At 33.1% G+C, this 24,221-nt stretch overlaps 2 protein-coding genes across 2 annotated transcripts in view; one reads left to right on the top strand and one right to left on the bottom strand.

Annotated features, from left to right (window-relative positions):
- Nucleotides 1-1,604: 1,604 nt before the first annotated feature.
- Nucleotides 1,605-3,776, bottom strand: LOC111051477. The gene is made up of 2 exons (XM_022338001.2): nucleotides 3,640-3,776; nucleotides 1,605-2,669 (listed from the first exon to the last, which is right to left on the bottom strand). Exon 2 carries the CDS (start codon nucleotides 2,569-2,571, stop codon nucleotides 1,654-1,656), a length of 918 nt encoding a protein of 305 aa, XP_022193693.2. The 5' UTR covers nucleotides 2,572-2,669; nucleotides 3,640-3,776; the 3' UTR covers nucleotides 1,605-1,653.
- A 12,907-nt stretch (nucleotides 3,777-16,683) lies between these two features.
- The window catches only part of LOC111049196 (paramyosin, long form), a 51,315-nt gene continuing 43,777 nt past the window's right edge, over nucleotides 16,684-24,221 (top strand). The window contains exon 1 of the mRNA XM_039430846.1: nucleotides 16,684-17,349. Within this exon, the coding sequence (XP_039286780.1) occupies nucleotides 17,239-17,349 (111 nt within the window). The 5' untranslated portion in view covers nucleotides 16,684-17,238. The remainder of the gene's footprint in view (nucleotides 17,350-24,221) is intronic.

Here is a 24,221-nt window from a genome sequence, read left to right as displayed (position 1 = left end):
AACTCAACCGACCACATTAAAACATAATAATTGAACATAATCTTTTAGGTTATTTAGACATCAGAATTGAAAATAAAAATACTTGGACAATGTCCTGATATTCAGACCTCAGATTTGCTAGAGCTATGACCTTCCAGTTTTGCTTTCGGAAGTGCCTAATAAACAATTATTCTCATATATTTATATTCTTTTATTTTTCTGTGTGGCGAAAAATAGCGTTCGCACCATGGGCAAAAATGTGTTTCCGACTCTCAATCTTTTCTAGTCCTCGGCCTACGGCCTCGGACTTGAAAACCGATTTCAAGCCGGAAAAGTCTCATTTTCGGCCCTAGGTGCTAAATATACTATTACTTGCCGCAGCTTATTTTATTATAAAATATCGAGATACGTATATTTGTACGCGATACGAGGATGAGATGAAAGTGGTCTATTTTGTTGGATTTGGAAAAATATAAACACAGTGCAACAAAATCTAGAAGTCTGTTTGTACTTGTGTGTTCAAAGCGTACATTATCATACTTGTATGTTTGAGATCTCGAAATTAACTCTATGATAACTTGAACCACAGCAATAATAATTTGACGTTACTTGAAAATTTGTATTCATAAATAGTTTAGTGTAGTGCAGTTTAGTTTAGTTTTCTAAAGGCTTTAAACTTGAAAAGATATTTTTTTCTGAGTAAATGTTTAGCCAAACTCACTGTTTAATTATTGAGCAAAGTGGAATACATTTCACTCCTGATGAGGAGCTTCGTCAAGAGTAGAGTGAAATACATTCCACATTAATAAAGTAAGTTGGTTTAAGCATTCACTTAGAAACAAATGTCGTAATTTTATCAAGTGTTTCTCCATGGATAACAACATCGATTCTATAGAAAAATTCAGTTTTCAGATCCTATTTCACATTTCTATTCCAAGATGATTTTTTTATCATCACGACCATTCTATGATAATTGTTTCCAACACTAATTTCTAGAGAACTAGTGAATTCTTATTTTGGTGCAGTCAATACACTGACATATGAACGATCAACCTTGTATTGCCTTATCGATCAACGATGAGGCTTCTATGGCCTCAAACTCATTGACTAATGTGCATTGGCTCAATCTGCTGGTTGTTTGTTAGGTTAGTTCTGTATTGCTGCATTTTACTTGATATTTGAAGATTCCATACATCATCTTGAAGGAAGCAATTAATATTGTCGACCTTGAACCGAATTACTATATTTATTTTCCATTTTCTAGCTTATATTATTTTTTGTTATTTTTGTCATTAATTTAATTTATTTAAAAGATGGAAATTTATATTCAACGCTGCAATTTTATTTTTGCCGATAATGTCTCTCATATTTATTTTATTTTTAATTTTTATTTCGTTTTTCCATTAAATTTGTCAACAGATTAATTTGAAATAAATTGCAAGCGGATTCCTGCTGGAGCTGTAGGTGAGAAAAGTCTATGCTGCTGTCATGAATTTTTGTTCCTGATAATCTCCTTCTAGCTGGAAAAGGGTGAGTCATTTTTCACTATTCTATTATTATTATATATTATCATAGTATTATGTGTGAATGGGATAATTTTGCAAATAAGCTGAACACAACCCTTGTTTACTGAAAACTGGCCTCCTTTCTTTGAGAGCTCAAATATTTATAAAGCTAAACATTTGTTCTAAAAGCAATAATAAAATTTCTGATGTCATCATTTTTCAAGTACTCCACCACACATTTCACACAATCACCTGTAAGTTCTATAATTATTCTAGAATCTGGATTAATAGTATAAATACAAGTATCCTCCATTACCTGCATTAAAAAGATTCTGTCTACTACTCTCATTAACTGTTCTTCAATAATTTCTTTGAATCTTAGGAATTTCGAAAACTGCCTAGAATAAACTAATATACTGGTCCCATTCAACTCTTTCCTCATCAACCTGTACAGTAGATAATCATTTTCTTCACATAGAACATGTTTTAATGTCAATTGTTCATTGATTCTATGATGTTGAATTCTCTGAAGTTCAAGTAGACAAGCATTCACAAATAAATCTATACTTTTTGGAATGTCATTATTGATAGGTTCACGTAGTGGCAAGAATCTTCGCCTGGGACTGTTTCCATCATTAATGCAATGGTTGACGGATAAATGAATACGTTTTTTCATAGATTCCCAAAAACTATTCACATCGTCTATGTCCATACTGCTTATGAGAGGAATCAGAGTATCTTTCACAACAGAGCATAGAAGTGGGTTTCCAAGCTTCTCATTTTGTAATAGGAAGTAAGATGTTGAAATGAGCAAGTGGCTGAAATTTTTCGTCATTGTGGTACTTTTCATTTTTTGAACATAATCCACGATAATTGTCTTGTACAGCCTCACGTTGAGATTTGTTCCGTGAATCGTGTATGAGAAGTAAGGTTTCTTATATATTTCGATTCTTGAGGGTAAATTCACGGCTTTATTCTCCTTCAATTGTTCCGTTCTTTCTGATTCATTTTGTAATGCATACTTTGAAAAAGGAACAATAGAGATGTCGTTTCCATGCATCTCTTCTGATTTTGAAAATGTTCGCATTGAGAAAATAAATTTATTCTCACGATGAGCAATTTTGCATTTTGATTTGCTCCAATCAATTATCTCAATAGGGTTGTGAGATCTCAAGTGGAAACCCTCTGAAATCAAGCAAAACACAATTAGTTGAACCCAATATTGTTCTGTTATTAGTTCATCTACTAATATTATTGTGTAGTTTTGTCAGGAAATAGCTGCTAAAAGTTTGATTTGAAGCTCCAATTCATAGGTGTCCATTTAATAGTAAGTGGTACAGTTGAACTGACTTCATTGAAGCGAGATTGGTTCAATATTTTTTTTTTTTAGATAAATTGAAGTTAAAAAGTTAAACACTAGATAGAATCAACTTTGATTTGAAGCGTAATGAGTGAATTACCAATAAGACGGCTAGTTCCCTATATGTGTACAGAAAATAGTCAATTTTTCATAATTTACAATTTTTGTAATTATGTTTGAAAGATTACAATAATGGTACGTCTGGTTGGCTGGTTAAAAGTAAGCTATTGGTGTTTCACTTACAACTCATTATTATGAGTCTTATTTTAACTCATTCCAATCATTCGAGGTCCTCTTTATTCATTTACCAGTAAATACCAAACTATTCAATATTATTATATGCTGAATCTCAGCACAATCTAATAAAATTTATTCAAGTTAGAACTAGGGACCACTCGTGAAACTTATACATTGTGATGACAAAATATAAAAGTGATGTCAATTCTTAGATTCTCATAAGAATCTATACTTATTTGGGTTACGAATGTTCATTGTCCTTGTAATTCAATTTTGTTAGAATGCTTGGATTTTCGTTCTTATTATATTACAGTAGGTCTCTAATAGAATTGTGATTATAAAATACGACCAATCAATCAATTTACTTCTATATATAAGATTGAAAAATTGTATAACAATGTTTAATTACAATACAGAATATGAGTATATTACACTATTGTTTTCTACATAGTAAATACTGCAAGAACAATAATTTTAGTGTCACAATAAGTTTAATTTAAATGTTATATTATTGATTGATCCAATAGCAACTAATTGAATAGAACAAATGTAACTCACATCACCAGTTATGGGTTTTCACAATGAGTGTGAGTCGATCATTCGATCCATTAGAATCGGCTCACTACTACAGACTCACTGTGAGCTAAATATAAACAAGTCCGCTACTTCGGCTTCAGATCTGTGCTCAGTCACACAACACACTCGAATAGTGCGATTCAAAACTCATGCCTTGTTTTAAATAAATACAGTGATGCATATTGTTGAAAGCTTGAAAATTTCCCAATGTCATCTCTTGTCCCGCTAGAGATGTAGAGCATCTACCCATCAGCCTTCTCCTTACACCAAGCTCGGTATCGATATTGATTTCATGTAATGAACCATATGAATAATTCTTTACAACGTAATGTAAAAAGGAAATGGAAACTTGATTTGATTTCTCTTGAAACAATAAAGGTTTTTAGTTTTTATAATTTCAATATTTTCATCAGTGTAAAATGTTATCAGTATTTTCAACACCAAATCATTTCAATTCACTTTTTGTGAAGTATGCTGATCAATTAGAACTAAGGCATCAACTCATGTGGCGATGTGGCCTTCCAGTTAATATCAATAATAAATTAACGAACATCAATTATTCGATAACCCCAATTATCTAATAAAAATAAATACAGATAAATTTATTTTTTGATTGAATGTTAAAAAAACGATTTGATATTATTTTAATCGATAATTACAATTGATTATTGTTCCTGATAAGCATGGAGGAAACTGCTTGAGCTTGGGAAAGAAACATATCTATCGAAGTCTCAAAGTTATAATGAAAATAACTACTTATATCATTAATGGGAACAGCTTAGCTCACTTTAACATCCATTTATTTCCTCCCAAAACATTTGCCGAAAGTTCGATAGAGGAACACTTGAGAAAACTCAACTTCGGGCATCATTATGATCGTCATTCCTTTTATAAACAATGCTTAAAGTGTCATCCAGGAATCACTTCAGAAAAAAAATAAAACAGTTTTTGTAACTTATAGGGCATTCGTAATTTCGATCGTGTCGTAAAGATGAACGGTACCGTTGGTTTATCTCTCAAAGATTTTTGTTTTAAATCTTTTGAAAATTTTATCATTTGAAACTCGTATTCGGATATAAAAACTTGTTATCCTTGCAATGTTTGTGTAAAAAATTGAATATTTCCAATACTGTCTGAATTAAGCTATTCGTAGCACATGAATTGAATATGGTTTTTACAATGTAACTCTTTGCGCTTCAAGTTGGGGTGCCCGCCAAAACAACATCTGTTTCTATACGTCAGTTTTTGTAATGATCAACAGAAAGTTGAAAAATGAAACATTTCAAAAATGTTTCTCTAAATACTTTACTTTCTTCGAAGGTCAACGTTGCTTTGTTAGTTTTGAAAATGTTACACGCATTGATTCTCTAATGATACAAGAATGTTAGTTGCTTATTCTACTGCTAGAGTGCTCTGTCGAAATAGATTGGTAGTCTTCATTTATTATTAGCAAGAAGGTTGATCTCTTATATTGTAATCATTGTACACACAAACACTACTGTACATGTTTTATTGTACTACTTCCAATTGTTGAATGCTCTAGTTGCAGAATACTGTACAATGTTAATGATCAGTAATTACATTTCAAAGTCATCCAATATTGTCAAATTGAATTGGAGTTTCCTCACAATGAGCTCTCCATGAATTAAACTAATGATAATTAATAGCTTAGTTTGGTATTACTTGTTTTATTTTATGTCTCATACAATTTTCAAATCTACTCGTCTCTCCAGATTGAGCTAGGTGAATTTTCATGGATTTGTTCCAAGTACTGCTCATAAATAACTTACAAGTAAAAATAATAACTTGAACTCATAAATCACTCAAATAAGTCCCAAATTCTGCTCCTCAATAACTTTGTGAATATTATTTCTTTCTTTTGATTCACTGTTAGAACTTATCAAAACCTATTCAAGGCAATATTTCCCCATTTTGAAAAGAAAAATGTGAAGGAACTAACCGTAATACCAACCATTTTTTTACAAAATCAATTTGATCTCTTACTGATCCGTCTATCGAAATAATTTGAAAAGGTAGTTTGTTGAAAATGGATCCTAAGAACAGAATATTTTGATTCTTAACTCAAATTGCGTCACTACTCTTGTAGTGGAAGCAAACATTCAAATATGTATTCCTATTATTTTAAAATTCTGTCCATTAAATTATGAATTTATTGTATTATTGAGCATATTTTCATCTGAAATGTTTGCTTTGTTAGACATACTCATGGAATGAGATTCATATTTGATTAATTACCCCCTATTAGATTATTTCCCCTATAATCCGCCTGTTGGATTTGCGTATCTGCAATCATATCTGAAACTACTCTCATCTACTCTTATCGAGATTGTATAAATTTTCTCTAGAATTTTCAGTTTCATAACTCATTCTGTGAAGAAGCTAGGGTCAAATTTTGCCTCGTCACTTCTCAGTATTTCATTTGAAGCACTATCTTTGCTGCAAGTTTCAACCACATTCAAGATACTTTCGGTTGATTGTGTAAAACACTAATTTATACTCAGAAAAAATATCCTATTGTATTTGTCAAGAGATTTGGGAGAGTTTTGGGTTATGTTATGCATTGTTAAGAGCTATTTCAGCTTGCCAATTAATACTTCAAACTTCATTTAAAGCATCTTGAATAATTGCAATTGTATTCTGCTTCCTCTCATGCGTTCTCCTTCCTCTCTAGCACAAGTGCCTAGCATGCACCAGTTGCAACACAAGAACATGCCTCAAGAAATGCACTAAGGTTTCATTTACCAAGAATACAATTTTCACTTTGTTCCAGCTAAATTTCATTCAATACTACTACAATATAACGTTGTATTATTGCATTAGTAATGTGGCAAGCTTGAAAAAGAATAGTGATTTAAAAATCATACAACAAGTGAAGCAAATGAAAAATATAGATTTAGTCATTTCATCTATCGTACATGTTTTTATTTATGATACTACTGTTATAACAATTTGTGCAAAGCTGTTCAACACATTGTCAGTGGAGAGACGGAACGGGGGTGACGTTCCAAAATTGTTTCTGGTGATTCACGAATGGAGTGGTTGCGAGGGTGGGGCGGAAGAAAAGGTGCGAGGCTATGTACACCTTGAGAGGAGATTGAGAGAAGTGGAAAGTAATGGAAACTGAGAAGAAAAAGAATTTGGAGAGCTAGATGGAGTGAGTATCTGGAGCCAAGAAGAGGAGGAATAGAGAGAAAGAAGTGTAAGAAATGATGGTGGCTTACTGATGGTGAACGGTGCGGATTTAGTGGAGAAATAGTGTGTTGGAGTAGTTGTGTGGCGGGTGGTATGTGTTGGGTAGGGGAGGGGGATAGTTGTGCCGAAAATAGAACTCGTGAGTGGTGAGAGAGAGTTCTCGTGTTACATCACAGCGGCCGCCTTTTATAGAGGGCCAGGTGATCCCCACCCACAATCACCCAACTACCAAAACTCCCCGATTTCGAATCTCAATCCCCTTCCTCAAGCCTCTTCAAATAATAAAAATCCAGGAGAAAACAAAAAAAAATCACCCTCTGGAATGCAAACATTTGTTCTTCTTTCCGCTTCCCAATTGTTTCGACACGTATCGATGCTAGACGGACTAAGTGGTGATGATGATGATGATGCGTCACTACTGGTCCGGTGCGGGGAGGAAAACTGGTGCTGCCACCTGTCGTCATCAACACTAACTACCCGACTTAACCCACTTTTACAATCTATTTCAACACTCACCTCAATACTTCCAACCGAACATATGGCCCAACTTACTGAGGGCGAATGGTTGCCATGCCTATCCTATGTTGCAGTGTCATTTACATTTGCTGTTTATTCGATGTTGAGGGTTATGTATGTTTTCATTTTCCATTGTCCCATTTCCTAGCAATACAGTAAATGAGTGATTAGTAATGAGTATGGACGGAGGATACTTAGTTTACTGCATATTATTGCTTAGGTATAACTTGCAGTATAGGTAATTGGAGACAGTGGAACACAATAAATAATTCCTAAGGGTTGGAGAAAAATGTAGTATACATCAAACAGATATGTAATATGAATGCACAGGATCTAGGGTATCTAAATTGAATTATACTTATAAAAAGCTTATCGACGACTATAGAACACAAGTTAAAATTCACGCAATTATATACTGTAATTTGGCAATTCTCAAGGAAATTGGTTGAATGATGGTCCACAGTGTGAGGAAGAATTCTATTAATTTTAATGTCATCCTAATTAGGATGCAATAATAAGTTTTTATAAATACGATAATTTGAAAGATAAATAATCCTATAATACTTGAAAAGGTGGGAACGTAGATCATCCATTCATCTATTTCTACAAAATATAACATTAAGAAAAGAACAATGAAATGAATCATCAATAAATATTGGGTGTATCAATCTCTAAGATTGAACGGCTCCCCAAAACATGAGTTTTTAATCAGCATAGAGCCTGAATATTGCGATTAATGGAGATCTTTAGAGATTGGCAAAAGTTATTAGGTATTAGATTAACTTATTAAGCTGATGTCCTGTATTCTGAAAAAATGTTTGAGGGATGGATGTTGTTTTAGAAGAATCAAAAAGTGTAAATAAATTACTTGGAAAATATAACACATGGAATTGGACTTATTCAGATAAAATTTGAAAAACCATTGTTAATGCAAACAATGTGGTCTATTTGTGGCTTGACCAACCTTTGGTTAGGCTATTGTCTTTCATTTATTTGCTTATTGTATATGTTAGACCTAGAAGAGTATGTAAATCGCAAAAATGAAAGCAACTTGAGATATTTTCTATGTGGAATCCGAGCCACTGATTCGGCATGGAAACATTTGGCCAGCGTTGTTGCGATTACTCAACCACTTCTGATAAATAGTAGTGACAGAGAGAATCCCACACTCAGCGTGTAACCAATCACCGCCCATTAGTAGCGAATAGAGGAAGCAACATTAGAATAGAATAACTGCTTTCTTTTTTTGACCGGCGAGTCTGTGGTTGGGGCTCTTTCACAAACACAAACATTCACATCTAATGTGACAGTAAGGTACATACTGGCAATGTACCGGTACCTTAATATTTCAAAAAGTTTCATTTTAAGCTTCGTCGACTCAATAAACCACAAAACTCTGTATATATTAAGTGTTTATTTATCCATCAATAACAAATGAATGAATGATCAATCTTTAACCCAACAATTTTTGTTTTCTCAACAAAATTACAGATAAATAGAAAGAATTTTTTTTCTTTTAGATGAACCTATGGAATGAGTTCTGAAATGCCTGACATTGATTACCTAAACTTACATAAGTAAAATTCTAAAAGAATGTTACGATGATTCGAATATTAAAAAAACTTAATACCCTATACTATGGATATCCAGTGATTTAATATATTTTTGTGAGCTTGAATATAGTTGAAGTAGTAAATATTAATGAATTTAAGCCTAGTATACAACAGTAGTCGAATTTAAAAGTGAGACTGTTGCTTTAATACCAGGAACATAATTCTTAACAGCAGCTGCTTTTTAGACTAGCTTTAGAAAAAGTATCATTTTTCGGAGATATTGCGATTAAGCTATTACATATTCACTTTGAACAATTTTTTATTTAGGATGAAACTTCGACACAACTTGTAGCCCAAAAGAAATGGTATTGTATTAATGAATAATTATATTTACCTCATTAATTCAAATATACGAATCAAATTATGTTTCATTGGTGGTTATTTATATTTATCATATTAAATTTGTTGTATGTCGGCTATCGATATAGTAGGCGTTTTATTATTGTTATAATAATAATTATTGTCAAAGGTTGATTGCTATAAAGACTTGCTAATTTAGAATACGCCTGATGAAAGAAAGTGGAGGAACAAAATTTTATTTCAACTGTTAATGTGTTCGGTAATTGGTTACGGCGGTTCTCTTGTGCCATATTTCCAGCTTGCAGAGTGCTTGAAATAGATCACTCCAAGTTGGAGCTCTCAAGTAAATAGGCCACATTTAATAGTATTGCGTTTAGCATGGATTTCTAATTGGAGGAGACGTTCAGTTCCTCTTATTGCTAACTTCGCCAAAACAACGGAAACAAAGCTCGTTCTCTTTTCGAATTTTATGGCTTTCTCCTACGGATTGTTGGGTTTATCCAAACATTTTCAAATCTTTCAGCTGGATTCATTTGTTGTAGCTGGCCTGCAATAATATTTCATTATTATTTTGTTAGTACAGTATTAGCTTGTTCTCTGGTGCATGCTATTCAATTCGATACTGGCTAGGCAACTTTATTAGGATATGGAAACAATTGTTTTAGATTGAAAAACTTCCATCTTATGGTATGGTAAAGTAGTCTACTGACGTAGAAAGGGTTAAACAGAATTAGTTGAAATATGAAACTCGAAATTCATGTTTCAAGAGATTGATTGAGTATTTTATTTATGTAGATTACAATATATATTGGCTTATACACTTATATAAAATAGCTTAAAAAACAGCAAAATTTTAGATGAATTTACATAATATAGACTAAGAAAATAATTATTGAACTGTATATGATACGAAAAAAGCAATTTGTAATAACTAAAAATAATATTGTTATGCATCTACATAAATTGGTGGAGCTTTGGACATATCAATGTCCATTCTTCGGAAAGAATATTCAAAATATCCTTCCCACTAACTCTCTACCAAAACGTTACAGACTAAGGATTTATTTATAAATGGAAATATTGTAAAAGTTTTAATTAATTTGAATATTCAAGAGAAAGAAAAACAGAAAATTAATTAAGTAAAATAATTATATAGGTGGATAAGATCAAATTATTGATTAATAAAATGGAATAGGCTGAAAGTAGATCAGGGTAATCAACTTTTAGTAATATACAGCAGTATGCAGTGAATAAATAACATGAGTATATATATATATATATATATATATATATAATTTATTCTATAACAGGTTTATAGGTTTGTATTGGTGGGATGGGTGAGGGATAGTTGTCATGTGATCGTTCTAGGGCTGGACAGTTTCAGTCATTTGTTCCAAAAGATGTTTTTATAAAGTCAGGATGAAGCTCGCTTGGCTCTCGATGGACCTGATAGTAACAGGAAGTGCATTCCATGCATGACAGGCACTGACCAAAAATGATTTTGTGAAAATAGTGGTTCGATGGTTGTGTATCCTTGAAGTACTTTCTCCGGTTCTAGTATGTGAAGCATCTATCTCCTACCTTCAGAAACAAATTTTAAATCATCTTTGAAATAGTTCGGATTTCCGTATTTCAAGATATCTAACAAGCTTGACTATTCGAAAACGTCTTTGATCGGGAAGCTTCAATGTTGAACTGGCAATGTGGGCAGGGGTGATATGTTCATGACGTTGAAGAGAGTAGACGAAACATAGACACTAATTTTGGCAACGCTGTAGTTTATCATTCAGAGTGACTTGCATATCGTTGAGAACATAATTACAATACGGGGGAAATGTGGGAAGATGAGAGATTGAACAAATAACAATTTAATGTTTCTAGGGAGGATGTCGTGCATTTTCTTCAATGAATGCATTGCTGAAAATACCTTTTTACATGTTTTGTCCACTTGTTCTGACCAGTCAAGAGTATTATTCATAATAATTCCTAAATTTTTCACTGAGCTACAGTAAGGAATGTCATTACCATCTACACTAATTTTGTGAATCGATTCAAGGTCAATATTGTTTATAAGACGAGAATATCCAATTATAATGGGTTGTGTTTTGATGGGATTAATCTTAAGGTCATTTTTCTTTGTCCATTCAAATATCGAATTGATATGTTGATTCATAATTCCAACTGTTTCATGTATTTTTGTTTTGGGACAGCTTAAATAAATTTGAAGGTCATCTGCATAAGTATGGAAGCTGGAGAACTTGATAATGGAAGAAAGGTCATTAGCATACAGAGTAAATAGGAGAGGGCCTAAAATTAAATCTTGTGGTACTCCATGCATAACACTTTTCCAATTTGACTTGTTGTCACCAACAGAAACACATTGTTTCCTACCTAAGAGATAGGATTTGAACCAAACTAGGGAGTTGTGACTAAAACCAAGAATAGCTAACTTATTTAGAAGAACTTTATGATCAACAGTATCAAATGCTTTAGAAAAATCAAATAGGGTGAGGATGGTGCATTTTCTTTGGTTCATAGCTGACCTTATATCTTCAGTGACACGAAGGAGAGCTGTCTCAGATGAATGGAATTTCCTAAAGCCTGATTGAAAGTGATGAAGCTTTCTATTGTTGTCTAGAAATTATACAACTTGAGCATGGATGAGTCTTTCTAGCACTTTGGACAATGCAGGTAGAATACTGATTGGTCTGAAATCCTCAACTTTATTGGGTGATGCAACTTTATTTAGAGGGCGAACCAGAGCAAACTTCCAGTTTTCAGGGAAATTGCCTTCTTCAAGTGACTTGTTGAAAATGTATGTAATGGTTGGTAGAACAGCAAATAACATCTTCTTGATAAATTTAATAGGAATTTTGTCTACACCCATAGCATTACTATGAATACGTTGAATTGCTTTGAAAGTGTCTTCTTCTGAGATTGGGTGGAAATGAAATTAACCAATAAGTGGTATATCTAAGTTTGTAACCTGCTCTTCAAGATCATTGATATGTTTACCAATGACAACTTTGTCGCGTTGGTTGGAATGTGAAACGAAATGGTCATTTATATTGTCCAATGGTAATTCAATTTGGGGATTCGATTTCTGTTTGTCAAGCCCGAATTCTTTTATTCCCTGCCAAAGTGATTGAGAGTCTTGTCTATTGTTTATCATGAACGAATTCAAGTATCTAATCTTTGAGTTCCTTAATTCCTGTTTGACTCTATTTCTAAGGCTCCTATACTCTATCAAACTGTCCAAGTCGAATGTCTTTTTAAATTTTCTATTTGCTTTGTCTCTACGTCCCATCATCTTAAGTATGTCTTCAGTCATCCACGGTACTCGTCGTTTTCTATTAATCCTCCTTGTCACATAAGGTGCATGTTTGTCATACAAAGTCAAAGTCCAATTCTCGAAAGTCTTGACCATTTCATCAACTGAGAGTAACGCTTCAATTTGATGCCATGGAGTCTGAGCCACATCAGTTAGGAAGACGGCTTCATCAAAGTTTTTGAAGTCTCTATATGTTATAATTTTCTGTTCTGGCTTAGGTATCTTATTGGAAAGTACACAGTAGATCAAATCATGTCCAGAGACAGCTGGGACTGGGATTTGACCTGTTTGAACCACCACGTTGGAAACACTGACAATAAGGTCAATGAGTGTGTCTGATTCATTAGTATGATGTGTTGGATCGAGAGGTAAAATAGTCATGTTTAGGCATTGGAAAATTGTAGTCAGTTGAAAGTAGTCAAAGTTACGATTTGTCCAAGCTTGTTCAAGTCGGTGTTCATATCCCCCATAACTAGTATACGGTTATAACAAGGCATAAGAGAAAGCAAGGCATTTTCAAAATCTGTAAAATGACCTATTTTTGGTGGGCGATAAGAGATACCAACGAGTAATTAATTTATCAGAACTAGATAAGGATAAGTAGCATGAACTCTGGTCTAGAACAATACTCCTGTTTAGATGTGATTAAAACTTTTGTTTTGATACCATCTTTCAATCAATCTTCCAATTATATTGAATTCCTGAAAACGGAAGATTGCTCTGATTTCATCAATGTGACAGCTGAGGGATTGGACTTTAAGGTGAGCAGCTGATAGAAACAAACCTGTGTCATTATTACTATTATTGAAATAATCATACCTACTTGAGGGCGAGCGAGCTGACGTGTCAGTGAGAGGCATCAGGGAAGCAGCAGACCAGCCTTGAACTGACCTCAGAACGACACATGACGGGGAAAATGGGGATGAAACTGATAAAACTTAACCTAAATGAAAAAGTCTCGAGTTTTTTTATTCATGTAAGTTACAATATATTCTGGCTTATACACTAATTTACAATAAGTTACAGTAAACCTAATTATTTAACGAATATTACAAAATATGAAAAATTATTAATCAGAATGAAGATTGAATGCATTTTGGCGGTGTTTCAACAAATAATTGTCGACTCTCTGAAAAGGATATAAAATAATATTCTTCCCATCAACACACGACCGGAGAGAAAGAGTTATGAGAATAGAGGAATTTCAATGAAAATCAAAAATATCAGTAGAAATAAAAATGAGAGTGATCAGGAATGTTCAATAAAAACTTACATCATCATTAAAATAAGTTCAATAATACAATAAGTACAATAAAAACAAATTATCTTCTTATTAAAGAAGATTTATCTTCATATTATATGAGAATCTCAAGATTTTGCATATACATATTATTTGTAGAAAGTTGTTGAAAACAACAACTATTTCTCTCATGAAAAAATAAAAAGATTTTTATGATGATCTGATGTTCAACTCCATACTCTTTGACACACTTGAACAAAGAACCGATTTTCACGAATACATACACATTTTTATCCTAGTAATGAACTGGGACGAAATTTGATCCACTGATAGATGCAGTGTTATCAGTTAATGATCAAGCATAATACATTATTATAATTATGTATTGAATAAACCCAGTAGTATTAACACAAGAGTGTAACGTACTGTAATATAAGTTATACGTTGCTGGAAAATTTATATGAAATTAAATTATAAAATGAAATTTATATGAAATTGAGTATGTAATGAGCTTCACAGCTCATAAATGGAAACTAACTCAATATGAATTATTGACCGTGAAAATTAGAATTTATCCATTATGAATTTTAGTATTTGGATCCTGGATTTAATAACCATGCAACATAAATTAGGAGTTGTATCAGTCGCAATATTTTCACCTCAAGACATTATGTTGCTCAATAATGCAACAAAACTAACGACAGAAAAATATTTCATCCAGGCAATCTTATAAATAATACGCATTTTCTATTTAATTGAGCGCTAAAACTTAACAAACGTGAAGGAGGGGGGGGACACTTGGACACCTGTTTCCTTGTTCGCGGAGGAGGAGGAAGGCACCTCCTCAGGCTACTTTTAGGATCTGGACAGTCTTGTTTTTCTGAACGAGTTTTGAAAACTTGAAAAATGGAATGAGTCGGAAACGTTGAAAATCAGTTGAATATATCGGCTTGCTAAATTTGGAACAGTTCCATCTTTCCTTCTTTTTTCATGCTAGCATTTTTCAGTGGAGAGTCAACTAATTCCCTCTTTCTTCCTCACACTCGAAAATAAGTTTCAAGCTCTGAGAGGTACTCCCACGTTTGAATAGTTTCCACTGTGACCTGCCTCTTGTATGAAAAGATCCACTTATATTTTGGTTTCAACTGAGTGGATACAACTTAGGCTCCGTTTAAAATTATCAATTTCACAAACCATTAAATATTTATTGCTCAGTAATAGATGTTATATTTTTCAATCCTGAAATCAGGCTCCTATTGATACAATCTTATGAGTCTTGAGAACAATTCCAAATGAATTGCCACTATTATAAATAGATATATTCTGAACAGTGAAATGCCCATTAAAGACTGACAATTTGATGCTAAATATGAACGATCAAAATAAAGTATAAATTTTTACTATAAACCCCATTAATGAACTATTTGAACTTCAAAATAGTTAGTTGAGAATATTTCACTGCATTTTCTGCAACATTTTCGTAATTCATCAAGATTTTATAATAATTTTTATGCTAATAATTTTTAGAGTAATCATTCTCCTGTATTATATAAATTTATAGTTCATGTGTAATTTTTGTAGTCTAATTAAAAAAATATGGGTGCCACATTCAGGGTTTCCTTGAGGGAGTTGAAGTTATTCATTCAACAGTTAATGCTGCAAAACTCTTTGTATTCTATTTCTAAACGTAGACATCAATCTCAATTGCATTTATTTCCAAATTAAAAAATGTATTTTCCTCGACACTTTCGTACTTTTTGACATGTTCTAATACTGTTCAAATAAATTTGATATAATAATTTCCTGGCTTATTAGTTACTAGACTAGAGTTGCAAACTAGAAGAAATTATTCAAATTAACTGTCGAATATTAAGATCTTGGATATGAAAAATTCCCAAACTGAAAACTGTTAATGTTTTCTTTTCTATTTGAGCTACAACATCCTTTGATTCATTTTCTTAATCTTTTATTTGCTTCTTTTATGTTGTTGGGTGATCTTGAATCATTGTTTATTTTCACACTCAATTTTCTCATCTCTGATAAAAGAGACTTATAGTACTTCGTCTTAGAATTGCGTATAACAAAAGCAGTCAATGGTGTGCTTATTGTAATAAATAGAGTATTCATTGAATATAATAGATAAATTATAAATTTACATTTATATAGATTCATAAATTAGTGGATATTGATTTTTACAGGTTGTGGATACTTACACTCCCAGAAGATTCTGTTATTGGAGATAATTCACCTCTTCTTCACACAAGAAGGTTTTGTAGTCCTACAATTAATAGGATCTTTCCATCAGTAGGATTTGAATCAAATGTAAGTTGGCTCAATACATTTATTCAAATTTTCCATAAGCAAGGGTAAAGTGACCATATTTTTGTCAATCATGTGCCCTATTTCTCGCCATATTATTTTTCTTCACTCAAGGTAGAGTGTCTACATTTATGCATTTTGTGCTTGAGTCTTGCATATGTATAAAATTCCTCTCCCCTTTGACATTCCTCCAATCCATATTTTAATCATTTTTTCATTTTATCTTAGTTTTTGCGTTTAAAATGCGTTGTATATTGTGATGCTGTACTCCTCATTATGTTAACAACCAATTTAATAACTATTGTAACTTATTCTATTCCTGTTGCGCATTTCCTGACATCTTGTAATTTGACTTCATCTTCCTACTATACACCCCAGTAAATTCAAAATCGATATTACCGTTACATCGACGTCGACCTTGTTACTTAAAGCAGATCTAATAATACCAGATTTTTGCGTCGGCTATTTAATTATAAACACGGAACTAGCAGACGAGGCCGGGTGATATGGCAGTTCATTTTTTGTCTCTTTCTTCCTTTGTCGAGGACAAACTCCAGACAATACTTGGCATTTTCCTAGATTATGGTATATGTATTGAATGTTCTTAGGAAGGGTGTGAAACTGTTGATATGATATTGTAACAGTAGAATGTGTATTTTTTTTAGTTGCATGTTTTTGTGATTGATATGACAACAGGAAACTCAGTGCAAAGTTATAGCGCAAAAATAGTATGTATGGTCATTGAAGGCGCGGATGATTCAGGAGGTTCGATGTGCGCCTGCGCCGGTGTTTGGAGTCAGGAGGGGTGAACAGGGAAGGGGGTGGTTGCGACGCCGGTCGCCGCGACGCGAAGCCTCGTCTCTGTTAAGACGGTCGCGCGCACCACACCTAGCTTGCTTAGAGACTTTAGACAGGCACACTCGAGCTGAGTCAGTGGTTAGCAGGAGAATCGCTCAGCTGTTGTTCGACGCTGATCAAAGTGCCGGGCGTCCATCATTGAGGACTGACAGTTGGGATTTTGTTGTTGATCAGATTTAGTGCGCGCTACCATGTCTCTTACGAAGACGACCAAGTCCTATACCTACCGCTCGACAGGAGGTGGAAATGCTGATGTCAGCATCGAGTACTCCGCCGACTTGAGCGCTCTCTCCAGGCTCGAGGTAAATTCCTACACTTTTCCTCAATCTAGTGTGATTCATTTAAAAACTCAAACTTTATAATTGATATTTGATAAATAGATATGAACTATAATACCATTCCTGCCATCAGACAACGTCATTATAATTGTGGTCATTCGCGACGTCCAATTTCAAAACGAACAATTCAATCAGAATTTTGAGCGAAAAGCTCCTTCAGAAAATTGATCTGTATGCTGAAAAATAGGTGAAAAAGACCTGGACTAGAAATCAACTGAAGATAGTGTTGAAAAATCGTTTAAACTCTTTCATAATACTTTATTAATTATGGATACTATTGAAATTAGTGTTTCTCCACTAAAAAATAAAGTATTTCATGGGATATACCGTACATGAAGATCGTTCAAAGACCTCTAATAATATGCTGTAGAATAGAAAAAGTATGATGCTAGGAATTGTGAAATTTTGTTCACAATTGAAATTGTGAAAATCTATGTGCAAGCTGTACGACTATAATACTGTGTAATCTATGTGTAAGCTATATACGACTGTTGATATGCAATAAGAAAGTGAAGCGTAATAAGTGTGAAATTTCTATGCGTGAGGTAACTTTGGTAGTACCTAGGTTAATGAGTCATAGATATGTAGGACCAAAAATTTATAATTTTTGGGTGATTTTCGTGTGTCTCTGATTTTTTAAAACTTCAACGTTCCAAATTGAGTGAAATGATAGATATGTGAAAAATAGTTTGATGCCTGCTGAATGATGAACTCCCTCTGAATAATAACACTTGGAATAATGATTTTCGATACCAACTCAAGTTGATACAGTAGTTGATTTTTCCAAAATTGAAGCGTTATCAACATTGTTTTATTAATACTCAAACTATCGATAGTCAACCCAAATATTCTAATCAACTCCTTAACACCTGAGTTTGATAACAATAATTTAGTTTAAAGTTAATAAACAGGCATTTATAATACAAGCCACTAATATTATAAATATGAAACTACTAAGCCACCATGTTTCAATAATTTGAGAATTTGCTAACAAATTATATGAACTGGGCACACGCCAAATTAAACAAATCCAAAGACTTTTTCTTTATAAAATATTGAGTTATTTTTATTCTCTTTCAATGAATTTTTGTGTTAGTTTCTTGAGAATATACTTTTTCTGATGAGTAGAGACTTCTCAGGTACAAAACAATTTTCTAAGCAATCATTCCGGTTTGATCACAATACCTCACATTCTTATGTGAGATGAATTTTAATCTCATTCTCAATAATTTGAAAGCAATATTGTTTTGATTAAGAATATGTCTTTCGCATTAATTTTGAGATATTCTGAGATGGAATAGAAACCACAGTCCCTTATTATTTGATTGGACATCAACGAGGACTTAATTGTGTGTCAAATCACCTGTCGAATATAAGTCTTCCAAAACTTTATTGCAGGCCTAATCGTAATGTAATGTAATAAATAAATATATCATACAAATTTATCTGTTGAAATGCATCGCCCAGCGCGGGCTAATACTATACCAATAAAAGTAATTGTTTTGAATACGATAATTTCTAGTTGATAATTTTAAAAATTGTATAATTTGCTGATCGGTCAGAAATGCAAAGAAAATTTAATTTCATTAGAACTGTGACTAGTGCCGGCGTCCTAATTCCTCCGTCATTGCCTCTTACAGAAGGTGATGACGTAGGTCGTAGTTTAAAAATAGAGACTGAGGCAGGATTGATTTCAGAGAGAATTTTCATCAATTGGTCCAAGCTGCAATACGATAATACGTTGAAAGATGTAGAAATGCATTGATTTTTTTCAATTTCTTGGTGTATTCTGCTTCCTGTTAATAATCTGTCTCCGTTTTTAAAAAGATGTTTCAAATATGAGAAATAGAGCTGAAATTAGTCCTTTTTGCACCTCTCTACTCTTTTTACAGGAATATTATTATTTCAAGATTATTTTCCCACTCTGATGAACTGGTTGACCATGAACTAATACACTTTCTTGACCTCAAAGTTTAGTATAATCTAATTCATATTTCTTCCCAATTGGTCCTTGAGCTTTTCTTCAACTTGAAACTTGATCCTGGATTTTCTATTTTTCAATGATGTTTATTGTTAATAAGACTTCCCTAGAAAACAAAATTAGCTACACGCCGGTTCTTATTCTGAGTGCTTTCTTATTTTATCCTATCTGATAAATCATTTTTAATGCTTTACTATCTCGCCTTCCTTTTTTCTTGTATTAGATGTGTAACTATGGGATGGGGTTGTAAATCTATTTGTTAAGCAAATCAAAGTAATAATAACAAAAGCCTAGAAACAACCTAATTGATGTATTTTAATTCAAGGTTAATAAGTTCTAAACCTTTCTACTTTCCAATATTATCTACAAACCAATATGATATACCTTTTAATAATAATGTACAATAATTCAAAACATTTTAAAAATATTACTTGAACGAAGTGAAAAATACCAGTTGGATATTGAATACCTTTTGATTGAACATTGAATACCTGTTGAGCTCTCGTGTCTCAATCATAACTGATGCCTGATTATAATCAGGAATTTTTGGGCATAATAAATCATTCAAACATAAAAAGTTTAATGTAGATTAAACAGGACCAAGTAAAAGAGATTTTGTCAATTAAATCTTTCCTAAAATCACACCTGCATCATCAAATAAATTTTTCGTATCATGAGCAAAGTTCTATGATTTTCTTGAGATTTCCATCCTAGAGCATATTTCCATGTCTCTGTGTCAACTTTTGACTTTTGTTATTAAGAAACTTTTCAACAGGAACCTCATATTTGTTTTTCATGAAAATTAAGTCCAATTACATTGATTTTAAGTATAAAAGAAAAATATTGTGTTTATTTCAAAATCTTACTTGATTAAAATTGAAGCCTTAAATTATTGTTATCTAACTACTAAGACTGTTGGAAGCTTTCTCAAATGTATGTACTTTACTCAAATTCCCTTAGAAGGAACCCTTCTCAATATAATAGTAATAATAGATTCCTCAATATAATAGTAATAATAGATTCTTCAATATATTTAAGTAACTTTTCATTGATTGTTTCAATTTTTTATCACATGATTACATTGTACCTTAATTGACCGAACGAAGTGAGGTCTAAGATTCAAGTCGACGGTTTGGCATTTCTCTTAATGTTTAAATGTTTATATGTTGCGCATTTACGGCGAAACGCGGTAATAGATTCTCATGAAATTTGACAGGTATGTTCCTTTTTAAATTGCGCGTCGACGTATATACAAGGTTTTTTTAAATTTTGCATTTCAAGGATAATATAAAAGGAAAAAGAGCCTCCTTCATACGCCAATATTATAGTAAAAAATCTGGTGTGGTGAACTCACACAACTTTCCTTGCCGTTATGAAAATTGATCACCTGACGCTAGTGTTCCCGCGCATCTCAAGTCTACTACTATTCAAAGATCAGAGCCAGCTGGTGACAGGACAATAACGCTATAGACACACGAGCTCTGCTATCTCTTCATAGTGAATGATTTAATAGAATCAACAGTTGTCAACAGTTTGCAATTGAAGAAATCACATTTTCCCAAATTTCGAGCTTATTTTCAATTTTAGGTGAAAATTTTACTGAACTTTAATTGTAGAGATTTTCATGCTCAATCTTTTCCACTTGAATTTTTTTGCTTAAATTGTATCTGAAGCCTGATAATTGGGAATCTAAAATCAAACTTTGCCTAGATGGGGCGGAGCTCCTGAAATTTTTACAGATATGGGACTTATGGCAGTTGATAGAACTTATCAATGACTAATTGAGGTATGAATTTGATCAAAATCGTTGTAGCCGTTTTCGAGAAAATCTCAAAAAACCCTGTTTTTGACAACATTTTCGCCATTTTAGCCGCCATCTTTAATTGAATTTGATCGAAATTGTTCGTGTCGGATCCTTATATTGTAAGGACCTTAAGTTCCAAATTTCAAATCATTCCGTTTATTGGGAGATGAGATATCTTGTACACAGACGCACATACACTCATACACACACACACACACACACACACACACACACACACACACACACACACACACACACACACACACACACACACACACACACACACATACAAAGCTGCGTACACATATTCGTGCTTCCAACCCGCACCGAGCACGCTTCTCCCTCGTACCGCCCTCGTACCACCATCGAACCACAGTCGCACCGCCCACGCACCCATCATGAACGTTACGGAAGATGTTAGATCTTCTCGCGTTCCCCGGTCGAACCACTGTTGCTCGCCGGTCGATCATCAATCGCTCTGCTGGAGTGACGTTCGGTTGCGGAGCAGAGCGACAGTCTATACGTACCTCAACACATACAGACCAATACCCAAAAACCACTTTTTTGGACTCAGGGGACCTTGAAACGTATAGAAATTTACAAATTGGGGTACCTTAATTTTTTATTACTTTCCTTGCCCTATTACCATAGGTAAGGAAAGTATTGCTTTCCAAAAAAAATTAAGGTACCCTGATTTCAAGTTTTCTATACGTTTCAAGTCCCCCTGAGTCCAAAAACATGATTTTTGGGTGTTGGTCTGTGTGTGTGTGTGTGTGTGTGTGTGTGTGTGTGTATGTGTGTGTGTGTGTGTGTGTGTGTGTGTATGTGTGTATGTCTGTGAACACGATAACTCCATTCCTAATCAACCGATCGACTTGAAATTTTAAACTTAAGGTCCTTATACCATGAGGATCCGACAATAAGAAATTCAATAAAATTCAATTCAAGATGGCGGAAAAATGGCGGATAATGACGAAAAAACCATGTTTTTCACGGTTTTCTCGAAAACGGCTCTAACGATTTTCTTCAAATTTATGCCATGGATAGCTATTTATAAGCCCTATCAACTGGCATGAGTCTCATTTCTGGGAAAATTTCAGGAGCTCTGTAATATTCTTGAGAAAAATGGCGGATAATGACGAAAAAACCATGTTTTTCACGATTTTCTCGAAAACGGCTCTAACGATTTTCTTCAAATTTATATCATAGATAGCTATCTATAAGCCCTATCAACTGGCATGAGTCTCATTTCTGGGAAAATTTCAGGAGCTCCGTAATATTATTGAGAAAAATGGCGAATAATGACTAAAAACCATGTTTTTCACGATTTTCTCAAAAACGGCTCTAACGATTTTTTTCAAATTCATACCCTGTATAATTATTTATCAGATCTATTAACTGGCATGAGTCTTTTTCCTGGGAAACTATTGGGGGTCCACCCTATCCTTGAGAAATGGACTTTGTAACCTCCATCTCGTGCATGAGGTAGGTAGGTAGGTAGAGCAGTTTATAAAAAGTACACAGTCATAGTCAAGATATTTCATCTGTAGAACAGCTGTTTTGACGACTTTAAAAAAAAATCATCTAATTTCACAATTTACACGAAGGAAAAAGTACTCTGAAAACAATAATTATATATACACATATACAGTAGTCTGATCGTAGTTGCAAATAATATGTTGCCGCCAATAATTGTCATGATGTTATTCCCCTAAATTATTCTCGTTTGAGAATGAGGCTTACAGTTCAATGAGCAAGGAAAGTTGTGTGAGTGTACCACACCAGATTTTTTCGGAAAGCAATACTTTCCTTACCTATGGTAATAGGGCAAGGAAAGTAAAATCAGACTATAGAATTATTCATCATAATTCAGCTGACAAGTGATTACACAGATGTGTGGAGAAGCCAGTCTATTACTGTATTTATATAAGGTCTATAGTTTCAATCAAAGACCTTGAAGAGGTATGCATCTTTAAGCTGGGTTTACATTAAAGTTATTAACAAAATGTTAATAACTTAATCCTTATAGATTCTATTAGATTGAACGCAAGTTGACAAACACACATGTTCATCATGTGTATGATAAGTTAAGTTCAATCTAATATAATCTATAAGGATTGAGTTATTAACATTTTGTTAATAAATTTGGTCTAATCGCAGCTTTAAGGTCTTTGGTTTCAATATTTTGTTTTGCAGTCATGGTATTATTATGCGTGTCCATCAGTATCATTATTCTCGCATTCGAAAAAAACTAATTTAATAGATGATTAAAGATTATCAAATGAACTAAATAATGCTGAAGAAATTATAATATTTTTGATTGAAAAAAATTAATTCTCATTAGAAGGAAAGATTATCACGAAACTGGATGAATATTATATGAATTCTGGAATAGAAATATATTCTATTCATTGTTTAAATTAACATAAATAATAATAAATTATGGAATACAAATTCAAACGTGAACTGATTCTGTTAACATTTAAAACAGTTGACATCAGGTACTTGTGGATGAGAATACTGCGTGAGGTCTACTGTTCACAGAACTACTAGTCAATAACTTTTGAATTATTATTTATTTCGTTTATTTTTCACTTCCATCCTGATTCAAATCCAAGAGGTTACATGAAGATTTATTAGCTTTTATCTGTTAGAAAGTTGTATCTTGATAATTATCTAAGCACTACCAATGATAGTGAGATTTTCACTTCTTCTCGTATCAATACAATATCGATCGTAATCATCGAAGTTTCAAGGCATGAGAAAACGTTCTCAAACTGAGCCAACCAACATTGTACGGTCTTCAATATTGTCTTCCTTCTCTCTCTAGCTTGCATTTGTGGCGAATCACCTGATATTTGCCACCTGTAATATTAACAACCTGCTTTCAACTTGATTATAGTTTGTTTATTAATTGTATCATATTATTTAATATTTTCGCAGTTCAATTTTGTCATTTCTACATTAAAACATCTAATCATTCATCCAGTTTTATTTAACCTATTTTATCATAGAAAATCCACAAACCAAATTTCCTATACATTGTTGTTA

The sequence above is a fragment of the Nilaparvata lugens genome, chromosome 6 (assembly GCF_014356525.2).
Source record: "Nilaparvata lugens isolate BPH chromosome 6, ASM1435652v1, whole genome shotgun sequence".
In the NCBI taxonomy this organism is placed as follows: Eukaryota; Metazoa; Arthropoda; class Insecta; order Hemiptera; family Delphacidae; genus Nilaparvata; species Nilaparvata lugens.
The sequence above is the reverse complement of the archived record's forward strand: the minus strand, read 5'-3'. Positions and strand labels throughout refer to the sequence as shown.